Consider the following 21,409-nt stretch of genomic DNA (forward strand, 5'->3'; position numbering starts at 1 on the left):
TATATACATATAAGTAGTTGTAAGCATCTCGAATTATACCACCATCATCTAATATATTTGTGATGGCCGGTCTCAATAAGTTTAAAAGACAAATTTAATTAGACCATAATGTTGCTGCTACTAGGCTTAGTGCTACAATGGTCTATGAATCTCTTAGTCTCCTTCGTATGGTGGTGAGACTCCATAACAATGATTTTTCTTTTATTATATTTTTCATTACTATATCTTTTAAAAATAAGATTATATGTTAATGGTTCATTGCAAGAGAGAAGTTACATATCGATTGTCTTAGTTTACGGGAACATGAAGTTCGGATCCTTGGGGCAATGCCATCAATATTTGAGGCGGCGCAGTTTCTTCGTCAGAAGAGAAACCAGAGAGTCTTGTATCCTAATTTACAACAAAGGAAGAGATTAACCCTAAGAACCATGTTTTAGGTTTTAATATCCATGCAAGAATCTTATTTTGGAAGTCAAAAGAATGTTTTCTTACCCTCTCTTGCCTGCAACGTTGTATAACAATGAATGACTTGACAAAGAAATACGCAACCAACAATGTGACATCCCAAAATCAGCCCAAAATCCATTAAAGCCCAAGAGAAGAGAAAAAGAAGCACTAAGAGGCCAGTCACTTTCTTCTGAGAACCACACAGAGTTAACGCAGTGAAACTCGATAAAAATCTCTGCAGTATCAGTTTAAAATTTTTCTTGCGTGAAAGTTTTTCTGAGTCATTTGCCAGCAACTCAGATCGAGTTAGGTTCCGAGCTTTATACCCCTGGAAAGATCTTGCTGCAAAGAATCCATAGCAGTTTTCAGATCATAAATTCGAGGTAAACTCCATTTTTTACGTGAGCTGAAAGGTTTCAAAAAATCATTTGTTTATGCAAATCTGATTTTTCCAGTTTTGCAGAGCCAACTTAAGAGAGGTTTTTCCATCGCTCCAGAAGGACCCAGATAGCGATCCACATACCAATCTGTATATCTCGGATCCTTCTTTCCATTCAGATCAGTTTCCGAGGTAAATTACGAAAGCTATCGCTGTACCTTCTCGGCCAAGAAAAAGCTTAGACTTGTGAATCTGAAACCCTCGTATTTGTATTGTGTGTATCACAGGGCTTGGATACCAACTTCTATTCTTCAGACTTGTCTTTGTGGTGTTTTTAAGGTGAGGACTAGTTAGTAGATTCATTTGATGCATTAGCTGGTCTAGTGATAAGTGTATGCTTGGTATAGATATTGAATTTGAATGATAACTGATGATTGATGAATAGTACTAGAGCTTAGAGAATATGTTGAGTTGCCTGATTGATAGGTTGCTAGAACATGTTATTGTACTGCTGTAAACATGATTGTTTATGGTTTTGTTTGACGGTGTACAAACGAAAGACTGAATATTGTAAAAGTTGTAGTGATCGAGAAAGGGTTGACGAGCCATAGTCAAGCCCTGTTGAGGGTGGTGGCACCGGTAACTTGTCAAGCCCAGAACGGGTGGTGGCAGAGAATGAGTACCATTAACGGAGGTTCTTTGAGAATGTGTTATAGAATCTCTAGGTTGATTGCTATGATTTTTGGAATTATCTGATTAGAAAATATTAGAATTATATTAATAATAAAATTAGTTATTATATTATAGGTTGAATGTTGTGTGTGTTCAATGTCTATATTATGAATACCCGTATTACTATATCATATAATGTGTTTATGAATCTTGTGTGCTCCATAAGCACACCCTCACTGAGTATTTTTCCCCGAATACTCACCCTTCTTTTCTTTTTCATGTGAGACCGAAGAGTAGTACTTGTGGTGGTTGATGCGGTGTTGCTTCTGGGGACTAGAGGCGCATTTTATTATATTATTTTTAATAAAGATTTTTCATTATAATTTCTTTAGTTTTTTTTCAAATATTTAACATTCAGTTTATTGTTAAGACGTTTCGAGTTTCCAGTTTATTTATTTTTGATAAAAGAATTCTGACAATAAATTAATATTTAGTTTTGATCATTATTTTTCTAAAAGTCAGTAATTGAGTATAAATCAAGTTAAGTTTAATTTACAAGATTATGGTGTCTCAATTTGGTATCAGAGCGTAAGGTTAGCCAAACCGGTTCTGGTCCGAGAGGCGTTTTGGGACTTTTTTGAACTTTTAATCAGTTAAAAAAAAAAGAGATTTCTTTTCTGATTTCGAATTTCTGAATTAAAAAAAAGTTGAATTTTAGACTTAAAAAAAACTATTTTTCTTATGTAGGTTAGAGAATCCGATAGCAACAACCATGGCCCAAGTCAATCTTCTTTGATTCTCTAGGTGAAAGATCTAATCTGTGCTGCTTCTCTTGTTTTGACAATGTAGAAGTCTACAGGCACAATGCAATCTCATATTCTCAAAGGAATGTCATGAGATATCCCTTTAGGTGTTGCATTGGAATCATCAGCTAGACTAATCCTTGCTCTAGTCTTGCGCAGGTGCTTAATACCAAGTCTCAAAGCAATTGCCTTGGACATCATGTTAAGACAAGCTCCAGAATTACAAAGTATATCTTTAAACATTTCACCTCTAATAGAACAAGAGATGAGAAACTGACCTGCACCTTCGATTTTGTGAAGTGTTCAAACAGGTTTACCTCTTCTGGCATGGTTGAACAAGTCTTCTATTTCAGGGATTGATTCCTTGCTCTCACAGAAGTAGTGGCCTATCATGAAGTCTTTACAAGCTTTGGCAAAGGGGATTCCTTCAGGTAAATTTCGAATTACTTCATTGAACTCATCGAGTTTTTCTTTGCTGATTTTGTTGGTGTAGTAGCTGCATTCTTCAAGTTTTTGAAGGTGGATCGCATAGACAGCTGCTTCCGGTGACTTCAAGTATCGAGCTCGCATAAAGTACTTGTGGATATCTTCTTTAGACTCCTTACAGTACCTGAAAAAGACTTGCAGGCAACCAAATTTCCAGATATCATCGAAGCTGAGATGAGCAGGGAATGTCTTGACCAGATTGTTAAACTCTATCAGCTTCTCTCTACTGATGTTGTTAGTGATCCATTGAATTTCTCCCATACTTTCTTCAGAGGAATATCCTGCATCTGGATCCTTTACGAACAATCCATATTCTTCATCTTCAGAGTATTGCTCTTCATACTCGTCTTCACAAGATAAAGTCATGTTGCAGGGCAGTGGCTTTCCTTCGTCTTCAGATTCTTGGGTTCTGATGGAGCAAATTAGTTGTTGATGGATGGGTTTAGCCATTCCAGAAGATGCATCAGTCGAGCAACTGCTTGTATGAATCGAACGGGGCTGTTTTAGAACGTTTTTTCGGCCAGCCTTGACTGCAGGAGACGCGACCGCGAGAAAACGGCTATGGGTCGCGGGTAGGCCAAGCACAACCGCGAGGAAGTGCTTCTTGGCCGCGGTCACAGGTGACGCGACCGCGGGAGAATGTCTCCGAGTTAAGTATCTGCAATTGCTTGCTCCTTTGCTTCCTGAATGATCTCCTGGGTCTTTTAGTTTGGTGTACTCCTTCTCTGGACTTAAGTCTATAGTTTTGGCTGCTGGAATCTGCTTTCCAAGTCCTTGCATGATCTCCTCAACCTTCTCTTCAACTTCATCAAGAGCATAGACTACTTTGTCCATGGTTAAATCAAGCTCTTCGGTTTTATCAATGACTTTGTATACCTTCTCCGAAACTTTGACTGTGAAGTTGTAAGACTTGTTCTTAGCTTCGTTGAGGGCTTTGTCCACATCATCGAGTTTGAAATCCAGGTCCATGACCTTGTTTTTAGTGTTGCGAAGCTCGTAGGTGTGCTTTGCTTGCTCTTCCTCCATGCTGTCGAACCTGTTAGCGATCATGGATGCATCCTTGGTTTCTCGTTCTTCTATTGATTTGACCTGGGAAGCAAGGTTATCGATCTTCTCATTGAAAAGCTTTGATATTCCATCAATCCTTTCATTTAGAGCAGCTGTAGTGACTGTTTGAGCTTCTATGAACTGCTTGATTATGGCTTCGAGTTGACTCAATCGGTTACTAAGCTGGACGTTCTCATCTTGCTGGAAAATCTGGTGAGGTAGGCGATGCATAGGTGATCTAGGGTTTACCATTGGAGGCAGGTAGGGCTCGTTCAGGAACGTTTGGTAGTTTGAGGTTCGAACTTCGTCGTAGAAATCGTGTATGTATTGCTCTTCTCTGTGTCTAGTGGCTTGAGGAGTGTTGTAAAAACCTTCCTCATAGTAGGATTTCGATTTATAGGGTCCATTACTTCGGGAATGGAAACAAAAGAACCAAAAAATGGAAATATGCAGAAAAAGGGGTTCTAGAGTCGATTTACCAACATTCTTAGAGTTTTGCGGAAAAGAAATCGCGTGCCTTCCCCGGCAATGGCGCCAAAAACTTGATGTGTGCTGTCGTGAGGGTGTCAAGTTTTACCCTAAATGAAATCAATAGCCGCAAGTGCACAGCTGATCGATTGTAGTACTTAGGGATCGAATCCACAGGGAAGGAGGATATTTCCTGTAAAAGCCTTCGAAATAAATATAAAGTAAGGAAATCTAGAACCAGGCGATTTTTGTAAGGGTTTTGGTGGTGTCTTCAAAACGTAAAAACTAATCTTAACAAGGAAATACAGGAACTAAAATGACCTAATAACTAAACTTAATGAAATCGACTAAAAACGATAAAAACGGCTAGACCTAATTTCTTAAATGAAAATCGATTGAAAGAATGAAAATGATAAACTAAAGCTTGCAATAAAATCGATGTAAATCTATAGAAAAGAAGGCGCTGGGTTTCAGGGAAGTTTTCTCTGGGGTATGAACGATTCAAAACATTGCTAGAGAGTAAATTTGATAAGATCTTAGCTTAAACTTTTCGAACTAGAGGCACGGACGTATGAATACACCACTGTCGTGATCATAGACAACTATCTCTCTTAACCCTGAGAGCATCTCCAATGTATGAATCCATATTTTTCTCTATTATGATCCAAAATGGAGTTGTATTTTACTCCAATGTAAACTTTATTTTTACTCCAAAATGGAGTTATAACCAAAAAAATGGAGAAACTCTATTTTTTGCTCCATTTATGGAGTAACTCCATTTTTTACTCTATTTTGGAGTGACATTTGGAGTAGGGTTGGAGCGAATCTTGCTCCAAACTCTATTTTGCAATGAAATTTGCAGTAGGGTTGGAGATGGTCTGACTAGTAGGTTTCCACTCTGGCCCTGGAAGAGAAAATATGCATTATGTTTAAGACTCGTCAGCATTCACAAATCGCTCATAGGTAGGTTTCCACTCCTATTTTTGTTTTGTTCTCTCAAAATAGATCTGACACCGGATGAACACTTTCGTGTCACCAAGCATCTGGATCAGATTGTAGTTCATGACGCTACTCTCATGCAGTAAAAGTATATTCAGAGTAAAAATTTCTAAGATTCGGCTTCAATAGCTCATGGACTCCTCATCAAACATATGTATCCACATCGAAAATCCCTTAGACACAACAATAAAACTACTCAGAAATGATGAAAGAAATCAAAAACATAGTATTAAAAGGTAGAGCAATAATCGAAATTGAAAAAGAAAGAACAAGGGTTCAAGAGACAAATCTCTCTCTCCCTAAAAGCTAAAACTTAAAAAGTATTCTAAAACAATAAGAGCATATGAGGTCATACGAATTAGGGTTCCTAAAACATGTATTTATAGTGCTCAAGACATCTCTGGGCATCACTTAGGGTTTCTCTAAATGAGGGAATCATTTTGGGCTTCAGAAATAGACCTTCGAGTTCGGAGTTGGCTGGCCGCGGGAAATGGGTGCTTGGCCGTGGTCAGGTATCCTCTGACCGTGGTGAAATGGCTGTTGGCCGTGGGTGGAAATGCTTGTCGGCTGGTTTACGGGACATCTTGCTCTTCGCGTATCTTTTGATTGAACTGCTGGATTGCCAAGCTGTAAAGTGTGCTGGAAAGGTGATACGTCCATCTTTGAGGTCTCCGATTTGAGCTGGATCAGACGGTGAGAAGGCCTTCAATCAGAGGTGAACTTCTGACGGTTTGACTCTGAGCTGAAAATCTGGTCTTCTATCCATTTTGTTGAGCTTTTCCCTAAGTTTCCTGAAAAGAATCTTGTAACTACAAATACTAGAAAAACGTAATAAAAGTACTTGAAAGCAATAAAAAACATAGAAAAAGTATTTCAAATCGATCCATAAAAGTATTCAAAATACGGTGTTATCAGACAGGCTCACAAAATCAGCTCACTTCATGCCCATTAAGATGACATTTAGTGTAGATTGTTTGGCAGTGATAGAATTAGAGGAGATTGTGAAGTTGCATGGAGTGCCTGTGTGTATTGTTTCGGATTGTGACCCAAGATTTACATCAAATTTTTGGCAAGCGTTTCAAAAAACGCTAGGGACTAAAGTTCATTTGAGTACGGCTTATCACCCACAAACAGATGAACAATCAGAACACACCATTCTGACGTTAGAAGATATGTTGCGAGCGTACAGCTTAGATTGGGTAATGAGTTGGCTACGTTATTTACCACTGGCAGAGTTCACCTATAACAACAGCTACCATTCAAGCATTGAGATGGCACCCTATGAGACTCTTTATGGAAGGTCATGCCGTATGCCCTTGTGTTGGACCGAAGTAGGGGAGGGTCAAAATTTAGAACCAGAAGTGGTTCAGGAAACAGCTGAACAAGTGGAACTATTGAAAGGAAGGTTGAAAGAGGCTCACGATCATCATAAAATTTGGACGGATAAAAGAAGAAGAGATCTAGAATTTGCGGTTGGGAATTCAGTATATCTAAAGATGAGAACATTTTGGGGAAATGCAGATAAGAACTGGAAGTTGAAAAAGCTTAGGCCAAGATACCTTGGACCATATCAAATCATAATAAGGATTGGAAATGTCGCTTACCGCTTAGATTTACCCAAAGAATTAAAACCGCTCCATGACGTGTTTCACATATATGTATTACGAAAGGTAGTTCTAGACCCAGAGCTAATTATTCCCCAGCCGCCAGAGAGTTTAGAAAAGAATGTTTCAATTCTGGTCGAATCTTTAAAAATTTTAAATAGGAGAGAAGTTGTGAATAAGGGAAGGATGGTACAAGAAGTGCTTGTACGCTGGGAGAGAGACGATACATAAGAGGAAACTTGGGAGTCTGAAAAAAAAAATGGCAAAGGACTACCCCAAGCTCTTCAAGGACATGAGTGCAGTACAGTGATGGAGCTGAATTCAGGGACAGATTCCTTTGTAGTAGCGGAGAATTGTGACATCCTAAAATCAGCCCAAAATCCATCAAAGCCCAAGAGAAGAGGAAAAAAAGGCCCTAAGTGTGAGTAAGGGTATTTTTGTTATTTCTTCTCCACCTTAAACCAAAGAATCTCGACCCCCTCCCTATATAAAAGTCAGCCACTTTCTTCTGAGAGCCACACAGAGTTAACGCAGTGAAACTCGATAAAAACTTCTGCAGTATCAGTTCATTTGTCTTGAGTGAGGGTTTTGCTGAGTCGTTTGCCAGCAACTCAGATCGAGCTAGGTGCCGAGCTTTATACCTCTGGAAAGATATTTCTGCAAGGAATTCATATCAGTTTTCAGATCATAAATCCGAGGTAAGCTCCGCTTTTTACGTGAGCTGAAAGGTTTCAAAAAATCATTTGTTTCTGCAAATCTGATTTTTCCAGTTTCGCAGAGCCAACTTGAGAGAGGTTTTTCCATCGCTCCAGAAAGACCCAGATAGCGATCCACATACCGATCTGTAGATCTCGGATCCTTATTTCCATATCAACTTTCAGATCAGTTTCCGAGGTAAATTACGAAAGTTATCGCTGTACCTTCTCGGCCAAGAAAAAGCCTGAACTTGTGAATCTGAAACCCTTGTTTTTGTATTGTGTGTATCACAGGGCTTGGATACCAACTTCTATTCTTCAGACTTGTCTTTGTTGTGTTTTTAAGGTGAGGACTAGTTAGTAGATTCATTTGATGCATAAGCTGGTCTAGTGATAAGTGTATGCTTGGTATAGATATTAAATTTGAATGATAACTGATGATTGTTAATTGATGATTGAAGAATGATACTAAAGCTTAGAGAAAATGTTGAGTTGCCTGATTGATAAGTTGCTATAACTTGTTATTGTACTGCTGTGAACATGATTGTTTACGGTTTTTTTGACGGCGTACAATGAATAACTGAATATTGTGAAGTTGTAGTGATCGAGAAAGGGCTGACGAGCCATAGTCAAGCCCTACGGAAGGTGGTGGCACCGGTGATTTGTCAAGCCCAGAACGGTTGGTGGTAGAGAATGAATACCATTGACCAATGTTCTTTAGGAATGTGTTATAGAATCTCTAGGTTGATTGCTATGATTGAGTGATTATCTGATTAGAAAGTATTAGAATTATATTATATAATAAATTAAATTAGTTATTATATTCTAGGTTGAATGTTGTGTGGGTTCAGTGTCTATATTATGAATACTCGTGTTACTATATCATATAATGTTTTTATGAATCTTGTGTGCTCCATAAGCATACTTTCACTAAGTATTTTTCTTCGAATACTCACATTTCTCTTTTTTTTCACCGAATAGTAGTACTTGTGGCGGTTGATGCAGTGTTGCTTCCGGAGACCAGTGGCGCATTTTATTTAGTTATTTTAAAAAAAAATTATAATTTCTTTAGTTTTTCTTTAAATATTTAATATTGGGTTTATTGTTAAGACGTTTCAAGTTTCTGATTTATTATTTTTAATAAAAAAAAACTTCTCATAATAAATGAATATTTAATATGAGTGTTATTCTTTCTATAGATAACTGAATGTAAATCAAGTTAGTTTTAATTTGCAAGATTAGAATGTCTCCAACAACAAGATTCCCAATGTTTTCAATAATGGTAACTGCAAAAAGACAACGAAATCTTCTCTAACTTGAGAAAGTAAGAGGAAATATGTATGTTTGGGCAATTGCTTATCGAACTTACCATAAGCAAAGTTAACGAGAAATAATCTATTTTACCTAAAAACACCGGAAGAGAATGGCGCAAGAATAGAAGGATGAACTGCACAAGACGATAAGGAAATAAATAAACTAACTCATAGACCTAAACCCTCAAATCATTTTAACATCTTACATGTTTTAATAAACTAACTCATAAACCTTAAGTATAAATATATAATCCTAATCGGATCCATCATATTATTTTATAATATAAATTTATTAATTTTAAATATTTGATATTTTAGATCGATTAATTATGATAAAATACAATAAGATATTTACTTACTATGCGTTATTATAAAAATATTATTAAAATTTAAAATTTAATTTAAATATAATTTTTATTCAAGAAACTCTATAGTATTAAAATTATTATCTAAATTTCCGTAAGAAAAATTTAATTATATTTTTTTTTTTGAAATTTTTGAACTTTAAATTGAATCTAAATTTTTGTAATGAAATTTAATTATTTTAAATTTCGAATTATTTGAAATTTAAATTAAATCTGACCTATATTGAAGAAAATCTAAAAATATCTAAATTAATAACTAATTTTTGAAATATAAATATAAAATAAAATATTTTTAAAAATTTGGGAAGTGTTTGGAAACAAGTACTAAAAATGCTTTTATTTTAATATAATAGATATATGTATTAATATTATATGTATATATATGTCAAATTTACATATTATATATTAATCAGGTATTTATTATTTTTATTTTTATTTATTTATACAACTATATATATATTAAATATGAATTTAGTAAACAAAAGTCGAACGTGGCGCACTGGTATTTGCTTATTTAGTGTTCTCTAAAGGCGCGGATTCGAATCTGTTTGTGCTTTTTTCCAGTTTTAGGTTAAATAAAGACAAAATGACAACTTTACCCCCAACTTCTTCTTCTTTCATGCGACCTGTAAATTTTTGTCTGCGCCGTTCACCCTTTTTTTTTACGATTTTGATGTTTCTGCTATATATTTTTGTGGATAACACACACTTATGATAGTCTACAATGAAACATCCGATTTCAAGTTTAAAAACATACAAAAAGTGATTTAAAAAAAAAACAACGATTATTGAACCGAATAAATTCAAATCACGGTAGTTGGAAGCTGCCTAACACTTAATCGCCGATCATTTGGCCGATGCTGGTCTGTTTTCGAAAGAACATCGATGTAAATAAATATTGTTTTTTTTAATATATATTTTATCAACTATAATGACATTCTTGTAATAATATTCACTATTTAGACAAAATAGTATAAGACCAACTTTCTAAGGTTAGTCTAGTAAGCCCTTCAATATGTTAGGCTAAGTTTGTCAATGCATTAACTTTAAAGGCTATTCTGAAGAATTTTTACAAATAAGTATCATTGTGTTAATTCAAATTTTTTGGATCTATTTGTTCTCGAGAGTCTAGACAGAGAGAAAGAAACATACTAGCAAGGCAATTACACGGCAAAAAATCAAGCTTTGTGGGGCTATGAAACGAATAAAGCTCGAGATCATCCGCTGCATCCCAGGTTAGAAAATAAGGGGAGCTGTGTAGTGAAATGATTAACGGGGAGCTGTGTAACCAGGTTTATATTGCTGCGTTTTGAACAAGGTTTCATGAGATAATTTCATAAAATAGGAAAAAGGAAACTATATGATTAAATTGTGTTGGACTTATAGAATTCATACTTGACGGCAAATCTCGCATACTGTGTCACCTTTTTCGTTGCACCATCTCTGGACGCAACTATGATGTGCAAACTGCGACGGTTGATGAAAGAGTTCTTGATGTTAAAGAATCAAAATTCAGAGAAGACTCTGTTTATGGAAAACAACTGAAACAAAAAGATAGAGCCAGAAACCAAAACAGCATTATTTGAGTAAGAAACATGTGGACTATCTTATATTGCTTAAGCGAAAATGAACAGTATATGAGATATAAACTGATGCGAGTGATGATCAAGTAAAGCGGAGGACATCAAACCGAACCAAGAAACCAAAACAGCATTATTTGAGTTAATTATTTGGTGTCTCTGTTTTTACGATTCTTATATATCTGTCAATGTTGTGTCAATAAGCGAGAATTGGTCTTCGTGAGATGTAAGAACCATATCTCCCATTTCCCTATGTAGGATCATGATGATCCCACGACAATTCGATACTTTCTATTGCTTCTATATAAATCAAAGAAAACCAAAAAAGAGATAGTCCTAACTGTCTAAAAATCAAGTGTTCTTATGTTCTGTTTTTATTTGTTTTAATCGGGTTCATGCAGAATCTGTGTACCACGATGGAAGACTCCTTGGGCCGTATGATGGAAGCAACCGCCGACCAATGGTGAATTCCCAAAGGAAGTCGGCGATCGGACAGAAGCCCACAGTACGCCTGGGGACCGTATATTTTATTGAAAAGAGTACATGCCACTTCGAGCTGATCACCTTATATCAACATTCGTTGCACCATCTCTAGACGCAGCTATGATGAGCAAACTGCGACGGTTCATGAAAGAGTTCTTAATGTTAGAGAATCAAAATTCAGAGAGGACTCTGTTCACGAAAAACAATGAAACCTTTAATGTTCCTGAACAAGAACAAGGTGTATCCATGTTGAAATTTTCATCTTCGTCATGAAAAATCCTACATTTTACGAATTGGCTCTCACAAATATCAGTTCCTGCAATCACAGATTCAAATGCACCATCCTCGTTAACCGAGTCTGCCTTTGGCTCTACTCGTTAACCGGTCCTAAACCAGAATTGCTTGATAACGATTAACAACCAGCACAAGATGATCTCCCATCCTAACTTTTATCACAAGAGAAAGCCAAAATCCCGAGCTAAGAGCAAGATAAAATGCGTAGTCAAACAACATTTATAAACGAGTATGTTAGGATTTAATGTGGAATTTGAACCAAACTACTCATATGGCCAATTGGTTTTGAGTTTGTATCACAGGTTTATTTGTTTGTTGACCCATGTAGAGTGGGGGTAAAAAGGGTTTATGGCTTATCAATTCACATCAAATTGGGAGTACATGCTACTTCGAGCTGATCACCTTATATCTGTTAGTGGTACGCTCCGCTACCTGATTCAGATCGATTTACATCAAGATCGGCCCAATTAATTCTGGTTTACGATAGTCTTGACCGAAATAGGTTCGGTCTGATTCGTTAGACCTAATAACAAGAGGTGGTGGAGATTATGAGAGAAAACCCTAAGCTCTCTCTCTTCATTAATGCATTATAAATAGAGAACTTGATGACTTTTGGTCTTGGAAAGATCGAGAACTCGTTATTATTGTACTTAGTTCGTCGAGAGACTCCGAACTCAAAAACTTGTAATCCAAACTCAATTAATCAAACATAAAATTTTTTCTAGAATTCAAATTACCAAATTGACCCCAAATAGTTGAGATCCACAATCAACAATATCAACAATTCAAAAGCTTAAAAGATTGAAACGATCAAAATTTACGAATCCAAGACGTACAGACTATTATTAACTGAGTAATAAAATATGATGTTAAAGACTTCAGATCAATAAAAGATGAAGGTCACGAACGAAGGGTTCGCTTCGGCCCATGTGCGATTATAGACTTTCAGTATACAAAAATACTAGAGAAATGCACATTCCAGAATCTATTTATTTTTATCATGACTTTGATAAGATATTATGAAATATTTTTCCAATGAAATATCCGCAAACTAAATATAAAGGTAATATTGGAAAAATATTGCTGAAAATCTTATCAAACTTAAATGAATTATTTTGGCTATTTTATATATATTTGGGGTTGTTATAGCAAAATGTACTTAAAGTTATTTACTGTCATGCAGTTTTTTTATGTACAAAGTATGATTAAAATCTCATTTTTTTTTTTAAAGAGACTTCTTACCGTTTCTCTTTCCAACAAAGCCAAAATCATTAGATTGTATCTTTGCCAATATGTATGACTACATTAATTGCATTTCTAAATGTCCACAATGAAATAAACTATATCAGGAAACAATATACATTTTGATTGAATATCATTTTTCTTTAAAATCTAATTAAAATAATTGACTTGATATAATCTCTATAAACCCAAACAATCAGAAACACTTTAAAAATAGGGATCAAAATTTTTTTGATACTCTAATCAATATTGGTCGGACAATGGCAAGTTTCATTGTACTCAGTGTTCTAATCATTGCAATGATGGTCATGGGAAATGAGTTTTCTGGTATATCTGATGCTGAAATAGATCAACTTTTGAAGAAATTGAATAAACCAGCTCTTAAATCCATCAAGGTTAATTTAATTTGTGCATTTACCCAAGATTACACTCAAATTCAATGTTTTCCATTTTTCTGCTTGCTTTCTATTCTTAGTTGTGTACCATTTTTAATTTTTGTGTAGAGTCCAGATGGAGATATCATAGATTGTGTTCATATGAAGAATCATCCAATTTATGATCATCCTTTATTCAAAAACCACACCATTCAGGTTCGATTTTCTAAAAAACTTTTTGAATCGTTGTAACTTGTAATTAGTATTTTTAACATAAAGTTCTAGACTTTTTTATAGTTCATTTTTTTTATAAACCGCATGCACTATTTATATAGTAGCCAAAACAACATGTTCTATATGGTTGAATTCACTAGATTTGGGTTTATCATTTCTCATATTCAATATACTATTATTGTTCTAACAATATTGGTTGTAGATGAGACCAAGTTCTTATCCAGAAGGATGGGCAAATGAATTATCAGACACCAAGAAACAAAGTATGGTGGCTCAACTCTGGACAATCAATGGAAAATGTCCAAAAAACAGTATTCCAATTAGAAGAACAAAAAGAGAAGATATTTTACGAGCAAAATCAATCGAAATATTTGGAAAAAAGGATCCCAACAGCATTCCTCAACTTAAAAAGGAAAATTCACCTGGTAACAGATCCACACATGAGGTGCATATATATCATTCGATAAGTACTTGAAAATTTGTCATTTTTCCTCTTATGTGTGTAAACTGTGAATATATGTTTTTTAAAAAAAAAATTAATATATGTCTATATATATGTATATATAGTATGCCATACTTGAAGTAAAAGTCAATTCTCCTCGACAAAAGTTTCATGGAGCCAAAGCGGGTATAAATGTGTGGAAACCTTATGTACAAACGCCAAGAGAATTTAGCCTAGCACAAATGTGGGTTCTTGCTGGTACTCCTACAACACTTAACAGCATTGAAGCTGGTTGGCAGGTCTAAGTTTGCTCTTGGATATGCAAATTTTATAGACGTATATTTATATTCTTATCTTGTTTTTTTTTTTCATTTTTATTAATTAGGTGTACCAGAATTATTATGGTGATGACTACCCTCGATACTTTGCTTACTGGACGGTGAGTGGGTTCATTTTTGTGGCATTGTTATACGTATTATTTTTTGTTTTTGCTATTTTTCTCCCAAAATATGTATTTAAAGAAGCAACTGGTTTTTTTTTCTTTTTTTGCTGTCAAAATTATTTTTTTATTTGTGTCGTTTTCTAACATAAATACAGGCTGATGGATACAACCGCACTGGCTGCTATAATCTAAGGTGCCCAGGCTTTGTTCCCGTTAGCCAAGTAGTTGCCTTAGGTGCAGCTGTTCCTCGAGTTTCCATTTTGGATGGTGAACAAGATGTATTTCTCACAACTATATGGAAGGTAAATATCAAACAATTTTTCATCATATAACTTAATACTTTCTCCGGATATTTACAAACTGAGAATGAATGTGTTATATATTTTACTATAGGATTCTCACACTGGAAATTGGTGGTTAAAATTTGGTTCAAATATTATTGGATATTGGCCTTCCTCATTGTTCAATCGTCTACAAACTGGTGCGACCAGAGTCCAATGGGGAGGAGAAATAACAAATTATAAAGAGGGTTCACAACACACCACAACCAATATGGGGAGTGGCCAATTTGCAGAACAAGGATTTAAAAAAGCTAGTTATTTCAGAAATCTTGAGATTCTTGATGAGAATGATATAACGAAACCACCTACCAATCCTTCTCCAATAATGACCGCAGCTAATTGCTACAATATCAGGCCGGGTATTCATCCTCGCGATGGGGTTTTCTTTTTTTATGGTGGCCCTGGCCGAAATCCAAATTGTATTTGATTAATCCAAGTTGTAAGCATCTCGCAATATACAACCATCATAATAATATATATGTGGTGGTCTCAATAAGTTTAAAAGACAAATTTATATTAGACCATAATGTTGCTGCTACTAAGGCTAGTGCTACAATCGTCCATGAATCTCCATAACAATGGTTTTTCTTTTTTGTTTTCGTTACTACATCATGTAACATAAGATTATATGCTAATGGTTCATTGCAGGGTGAACAAGAACACAGCAATCGTGCATATGAGGCTAAGTTATCAGATCCTTGTAGTGCACGGATCATAGCAAAGCAACATTAAATTTTGTGGGTATAGTTGTACACTACGTGTGTTTATGACACACATACGTACAAATCAAACCATACAAACAGAGAAGTAACATATCGATTGTCTTAGTTTACGGGAACATGGAGTTCAAGTCCTTGGGGCAATGCCATCAATATCGGAGGCGGCGCAGTTTCTTCGTCAGAAGAGAAACCAGAGAGTCTCGTATCCTAATTTACAACAAAGGAAGAAATTAACCCATAAGAATCATATTTTGGAAGTCAAAAGAATGTTTCTTACCCTCTCTTGCCTACAACGTTGTATAATGAATGACTTGACAAAGAAATACGCAACGAACAAGATTCCCAATGTTTTCAATAATGGTAACTGCAAAAAAGACAACAAAATATTTCTCAAACTTGAGAAAATAGGAGCAAATATGTATGTTTGAGCAATTGCTTATCGAACTTACCATAAGCAAAGTTAACGAGAAATCATCTACTCCACCTAAAAACACCGGAAGAGAATGGCGCAAGAACAGCAAAAGGATGAACTGCACATGACGACGTAACATATCATTATGTGTTAATTCAGAGATCTATTTGTTCTCAAGAGTCTAGACAGAGAGAAGAAGCATACGAGCAAGGCAATTACGCGACAACACATCAAGCTAGTGGGGCTATGAAATGAATAAAGCTCGTGATCATCAGCTGCGTCCCAGGTTAGAAAATAAGGGTCACGAAGATCTAGTCTCTCGATTCCCCAATCATTCCTACAACATTTCCATCAAAAAAATTTAACTCTCAGTACATTGTGCAGAGGATCAATGGAGGAGGAAGAACAAGATATCAAGACAAGAGCAACAAAAGTACCTGAAGTTCATAGAGAGGCCTGTGTAGTGAAACAATTGTCGTGGAGCTGTGTAACCAGGTTTATATTGCTGCAATTTTAACAAGGTTTCATGAGATAATTTCATATACGCGGAAAAATAAACTCTATGAAGAATTTATACCTGACGGCAAATTTCACAGACGGTGTCACCTTTTTCGTTGCACCATCTTTGGACGCAACTATGATGTGCAAACTGCGACGGTTGATGAAAGAGTTCTTGATGTTAAAGAACCAAAATTCAGACAAGACTCTGCTTTTGGAAACAACTGAAAACAAAAAGATCGAACCTTTAATGTTCCAGACCAAGAACAAGGTGTATCCATGTTGGAATCTTCATCTTCGTCATGACAAATCCTACATTGTACAAATTCTCTCTCACAAATGTCAGTTCCTGCAGTTACAGATTCAAATGCACCATCTTCGTTAACCGAGTCTGCCTTTGGCTCTGCTCGGTTTACCGGTCCTAAACCAGAATTTCCAGATAACCGATCAACAACCAACACTAGATGATCTACCATCCTAATTCTTACCACAAGAGAAAACTCAAATGAAATATAAAAATCAATTCTGCAACAAGAACATCAGAAGAAATCAAAGCTAACGTCTTTAATTATCACAATATGAACAAGTTACATTAAGCAAAACCAAGATCATAGGCAAGAATCAATGGACAACAAGAAAAACTAACAATCTGAGTAAAGGAGACTTTAATCTGAGGATGCAAAGCGCAAAAAGATTCTGATTCTCTGCAAGAAAACTAAAATATCCTTTTTCTTTGCCCTGAATCCTTAACCTTTTACAGAATATTCTTTTCCTTTCTTCTTCTTCTTCTTCTTCATCTTCATCTCAACTTCATTATATTACATTAACATATAAGAAAATTGCATCAATCGTCATAAGTAGAATGAGGAGATGCAGTACATCCAGGATCAAACGGATCTTCAGATCCACAACAATGCCAATACTGTACAACTTTTCCAGAATTTGGTGTATCCATCGTTCCACCAGTGTATACACTCTCGAATTTCCTCTTCGTCTCACCTAAAAACCCAAAATTTCATAAACTCGTTAGAACCCTAATTCACTTCAAACTAAACCCAATTCCCAAAAAAACAAGAATTTTTTACCTCCGAAATGAGCAGTGTGGAATCTGCAAGCGCGAGGGTGATTTAGGAGAGGATCGAATTGGGTTTTGCAATTCTTGCAGGTTCTTAAGCTATTGTTGCCGTCGGAAGAAGCTGAGCATCGTATCCGTTCGATTAAGAGGCACCGTCGCGAGTTTAAGATCGGATTCTTCAATCTCTTGAGGGAGCGAGAGTGAATTAGGGTTTTTGGGTTTGTGAAAGAAGAAAAAATCTGAAAATTGACTAGAGCTTGAGCCATTCTTGCTTCCGTACAAATGGAGAAAACGAACCAGAGAAAATATTTATGAAATAATAATGATAATCTGTTTTTTCGTAATTATAAAAAAAAAACTTTTTTTGTTGATTAGAACGAAACGGCTGCGTTTTAAAACCAAAGTAAAGAGACTCCAAAAAGAAACTTGATCCTCAAGGTTAGGGTTTTTGGTTTGGTCTGGATTTGAAATTTTTTTTTTTTTTTTGCCCTGCTTATTTGATTGAAGTAGTTCAAAATTCAGAAGCTTTTGAAAACTCTAGTGTTGAATCACACTTATACTGTATTAGCAAGACGATGATGGATGTGTAAATCAACTTTGAAATCTGCCTTGAAAAAGTACAAAAAAAAAGAAAAGACAGTAGAGAGTCTAGACAGAGAGATGAAAAAATACTCAAAAGTTAAATAACACAAGAATATTTTTAATATGTTGTCTAAGTTATTATAGTATCTCTTTTTTAAAAAAAAAACAAATTATCATCTATGTTTCCTGTTATTTGGTTTAGGGTTTTCTATTTTATTAGGGCTCGTGTGCCTATATAATCGATATCTTTCACATTGCTTAATGGTGTGAAATAAGAAGACGAGATTTTTCTTAAGAGACTGGAACTCATATAATCCGTTTATTGTTATTCTCTGCTTCTTTTGTGGAAAAAATCCATCTTTTGGGATTTAAAATGTGCACGATCTGTTTATCGTTATTCTTCGTTTTTTTATTGTTGATCATCGAACGAAAATCCATTATAAATTGGGTGAGAAATTTGAGACTGGCCAGACAACAACCGATATCGGCTCATGAAGAGACAACCTTTGAGAAAAATTCGCTGAAGATTCGAATGTTTCTGTGTATCTGCTGGATCCAGATCTTCTCGAATGCCCCATTTGCTGCGATCCCCTCAAGACTCCTATATTTCAGGTTTGATTATTAAAGATTCTTATATTGCAAGCTACTAAACATATACTGTCTTTTGTTTTGTTTTATATTGTTTTAGTGATAACACTCTACGTCTGTCTTGCAGTGTACTAATGGTCATCTAGCTTGTCCTGTGTGCTGCAAGAGAATTAAGAACGTATGCCCCTCTTGTGAGTTACCTATTGGGTACAGTCGTTGCAGAGCCATGGAGAAAGTCATTGCATCGGTTAGAGTGTCATCACTGTGTCCAAATGCCAAATATGGGTGTAAAGAGAATGTTACACAAGAAACTAGCTCAAGCCATGAGGAGCAGTGTGTTTTTGCGCCTTGTTACTGCCCAGTGGGTGACTGCAACTATACAGGCTCACACAAGGATCTCAAGAACCACGTCAATGATGAGCACAAGGAAGGCCTGATTCGTTTTGAGTGGGACACTCCTTTGGGAATTGAGCCTAGTGGCCTCAGTGAGAAGATAACCATTCTTAGAGAGAAGATATATGGGGAACTTATCGTAATCCGGGGGTTTAAAGGATCAGACGGTATGCTTGTAAGTGTGAGCTGCATAGCACCTTTGGCAACTGAAAAGGGCAGATTGTCTTGCAGTCTGGAATTGAGAACCTCAAGAAACACACTGAAGCATATGTTGATAGTGAAGGCGATTCAGAAAACGAGCGAGGAACAGCCCAAAGAAGATTTCGTGTTGATTCCTTCCTATATGATCAGGTTGATATGCTCTGTGGAAATTTGCGTGAGCCGTACGTAGTTGTTTCCTATTTTCTTAAGCTTGATAAATTTCAACGAGCACAATTGGTTTGAGGTTACATGAACAGAAACGTGCATATATAGTTCTTTTATTCTATAACATTGTGCTTCAGATATTTTATTTCGAGATCTAATTGACGTAGCAAATACAGTTTGATCCTCAAAAAGAGAACTAAAACAATTTCATACTTACAGGATAACACAAGAAAATTTATGTTTTGTTTTTTTTTTTTTGTGTTTTATTAATAAGAGATTAAAAATACTATAGAGGCGGTAAGAGTCTCTACAATAGTACGAGACTTTCATAGTCAAGAATATAGCAAGAGCAAAAGTAGGGTTTTTATTCAAGTCGTATAAACGGATCTAGCATATCAGTCCAAATGCCAAATACGGACGTAAAAAAAGAATCCCATCTTTAGAAGAAGGTGAGAATGGATTAGATTTAAAAGGTTCAAGAGGTTTTTGGATCAATGAGTAGCGTTTCACTAGAAACGTAGATAATTATGCTTACCACTTCTTTTTTCACAAGTGAGTGAATGTAATTCAATAAGACTATACAACTGCTTGCGTCTGCAGTGTGATAATGGTCATCTAGGTTTTAAAAATAGTCTTTTCACTTACGAAAATTAAAGTCATATAAGAAACATACAAAAAAAAGTGTCAGTCAAGCAAATAAAAAGTGAATTTCTGTGCAGTTTATCTCTAAGTTATTTTCTCTCTTTTTTCTATATTTCCTTTAAATGGGTTTATGGTATTCTATATTATTAGAGCTTTTATCTTATTTTATTTATAAAGTTGAATCTCTCAACAAGGACACACCAAATTTTTATAACTTATTAGGTAGTTTTGCCCGCGTCCTGCGCGGGCCGCGAGGTTTCAAAACCTTGTTGAATTAATTATGTGGTATTAAAATCATTAAGGAATACATTTTTTTAATTGTATAAAATTCATCGTCAAAAGCTCTCTGATCATGATCATAAAGTTTCTGATCAAGAGATTTTCAACACTCTTCGCAATCATATAGATAAATGTATAGTTAAAAGTTGATTCGCTAGTAAATATTTAATTTGGTGAGAATAATGCATAAACTTTACAGGAAAAATTACATGATATGTAAGAAACTTTAAAACAGAGTAAATAGTCTACAACAAATCGTAAGAGCACCTAGAAAACAACCATTATTCAAAAAATATGAAACAAAATATTATATTGTAAACCGAATAAAATTTAACAACTATTTAAGAAATACATAAAGAAAAATAGAGCAAACCCAAAAGAGTAAACACGATCCAAGATTAAAGATCCAAAATGCAATAGTAAATAAATGTATAAAACTCACAAACCAACTGAACTAAGACAAACATGAGTTTATAATCGTTTTACCATCTTTTTTTATTTTTCTCTAATTTACCTTTTAGTTTTTCTTCTTTGTCGTCTTTTCCTTAATTTTTTCATCTTCTTCTAACTTTATTTCTCCTTCTTCTCTCACATTTTCTTTCGTTTTTTAATTTCTTCTTCCTTCTCCTCTTTATTCTCTATGTCTTTTCTAACTTCTTATTCTTCAGGTTTTTCTTTGTCATGCCTTCTTCTTCGTGTTTTCCACATCTTCTCCTCATCATCTTCCTCTTATGCTTTTTCTTCTTCTTCATCTCATTCATCTTCTTTGTTCTCTGAGACTTCATATTCTTCTGGTTTACCTTAATCTTTTATATCAATCAAATATATGTACCTGAAAATCTTAATTTTCTCTCTCCTTATGTCCTTCCCTATCATTCTCTTTCTCCCTCTATCTCATGCAATCTTTATCTCTAACTATCTTTTTCCTCCCTTGTCTGAAATTGTATATATCATGCATTTAAAAGTACGAAGTATTTCTGATTAATAAAAAATAGAACACAAAAGAAACAAACTAAAGATTTAATAACAACCAATTATATTTACTTTGAAGATTTAACTCTCTATCCTTTTTCTCATTCTCTCTCCATCCTACTCTATCCCACCCACCACCCCTCTCCCCCCCCGCCCTTCTTTCTCTCTCCCCT

At 35.3% G+C, this 21,409-nt stretch overlaps 4 protein-coding genes and 1 pseudogene across 4 annotated transcripts; 2 read left to right on the forward strand and 3 right to left on the reverse strand.

The window, feature by feature from the left end:
* Positions 1-288: 288 nt before the first annotated feature.
* On the reverse strand, positions 289-11,782 carry LOC18022782 (annotated as a pseudogene).
* A 746-nt stretch (positions 11,783-12,528) lies between these two features.
* On the forward strand, positions 12,529-15,208 carry LOC18022783. The gene is made up of 8 exons (XM_024158702.1): positions 12,529-12,564; positions 13,078-13,272; positions 13,381-13,467; positions 13,688-13,930; positions 14,053-14,226; positions 14,313-14,366; positions 14,525-14,671; positions 14,763-15,208. Exons 1-8 carry the CDS (start codon positions 12,529-12,531, stop codon positions 15,135-15,137), a joined length of 1,311 nt encoding a protein of 436 aa, XP_024014470.1. The 3' UTR covers positions 15,138-15,208.
* A 217-nt stretch (positions 15,209-15,425) lies between these two features.
* On the reverse strand, positions 15,426-17,090 carry LOC18022784. Its single transcript, XM_006405746.2, has 7 exons — positions 16,585-17,090; positions 16,419-16,490; positions 16,279-16,346; positions 16,046-16,178; positions 15,879-15,959; positions 15,707-15,793; positions 15,426-15,636 (listed from the first exon to the last, which is right to left on the reverse strand). The coding sequence occupies exons 1-7, from the start codon at positions 16,813-16,815 to the stop codon at positions 15,535-15,537; spliced, it is 774 nt and encodes a 257-aa protein (XP_006405809.1). The 5' UTR covers positions 16,816-17,090; the 3' UTR covers positions 15,426-15,534.
* LOC18022785 lies at positions 17,079-17,740 on the reverse strand. The gene is made up of 2 exons (XM_006405747.2): positions 17,425-17,740; positions 17,079-17,338 (listed from the first exon to the last, which is right to left on the reverse strand). The coding sequence occupies exons 1-2, from the start codon at positions 17,678-17,680 to the stop codon at positions 17,184-17,186; spliced, it is 411 nt and encodes a 136-aa protein (XP_006405810.1). The 5' UTR covers positions 17,681-17,740; the 3' UTR covers positions 17,079-17,183.
* Positions 17,741-18,810: 1,070 nt separating this feature from the next.
* Positions 18,811-19,368, forward strand: LOC112088426 (E3 ubiquitin-protein ligase SINA-like 10). Its single transcript, XM_024158704.1, has one exon. The coding sequence runs from the start codon at positions 18,811-18,813 to the stop codon at positions 19,366-19,368; it is 558 nt and encodes a 185-aa protein (XP_024014472.1).
* Positions 19,369-21,409: the final 2,041 nt, after the last annotated feature.

Source organism: Eutrema salsugineum, unplaced genomic scaffold (assembly GCF_000478725.1).
Source record: "Eutrema salsugineum unplaced genomic scaffold, Eutsalg1_0 scaffold_14, whole genome shotgun sequence".
NCBI lineage: Eukaryota > Viridiplantae > Streptophyta > Magnoliopsida > Brassicales > Brassicaceae > Eutrema > Eutrema salsugineum.

Excerpts from the sequence above, each read along its gene's own strand:
- LOC18022785 (XM_006405747.2), bottom strand. The coding sequence starts at position 17,680 with ATGGCTCAAGCTCTAGTCAATTTTCAGATTTTTTCTTCTTTCACAAAC. Across the intron at positions 17,339-17,424 it reads CCACACTGCTCATTTCGGAG|GTGAGACGAAGAGGAAATTC; the intron begins GTAAAAAATTCT and ends TTGGGTTTTTAG.
- LOC18022783 (XM_024158702.1), top strand. The coding sequence starts at position 12,529 with ATGAAGGTCACGAACGAAGGGTTCGCTTCGGCCCAT. Across the intron at positions 13,931-14,052 it reads GTAACAGATCCACACATGAG|TATGCCATACTTGAAGTAAA; the intron begins GTGCATATATAT and ends ATGTATATATAG. Across the intron at positions 14,367-14,524 it reads GATACTTTGCTTACTGGACG|GCTGATGGATACAACCGCAC; the intron begins GTGAGTGGGTTC and ends ACATAAATACAG.
- LOC18022784 (XM_006405746.2), bottom strand. The coding sequence starts at position 16,815 with ATGGTAGATCATCTAGTGTTGGTTGTTGATCGGTTATCTGGAAATTCT. Across the intron at positions 15,960-16,045 it reads GTCGCGTAATTGCCTTGCTC|TTCATCCTTTTGCTGTTCTT; the intron begins GTATGCTTCTTC and ends CGTCATGTGCAG. Across the intron at positions 15,637-15,706 it reads AACGTTGTAGGCAAGAGAGG|GATACGAGACTCTCTGGTTT; the intron begins GTAAGAAACATT and ends GTTGTAAATTAG.
- LOC112088426 (XM_024158704.1), top strand. The coding sequence starts at position 18,811 with ATGGAGAAAGTCATTGCATCGGTTAGAGTGTCATCACTGTGTCCAAAT.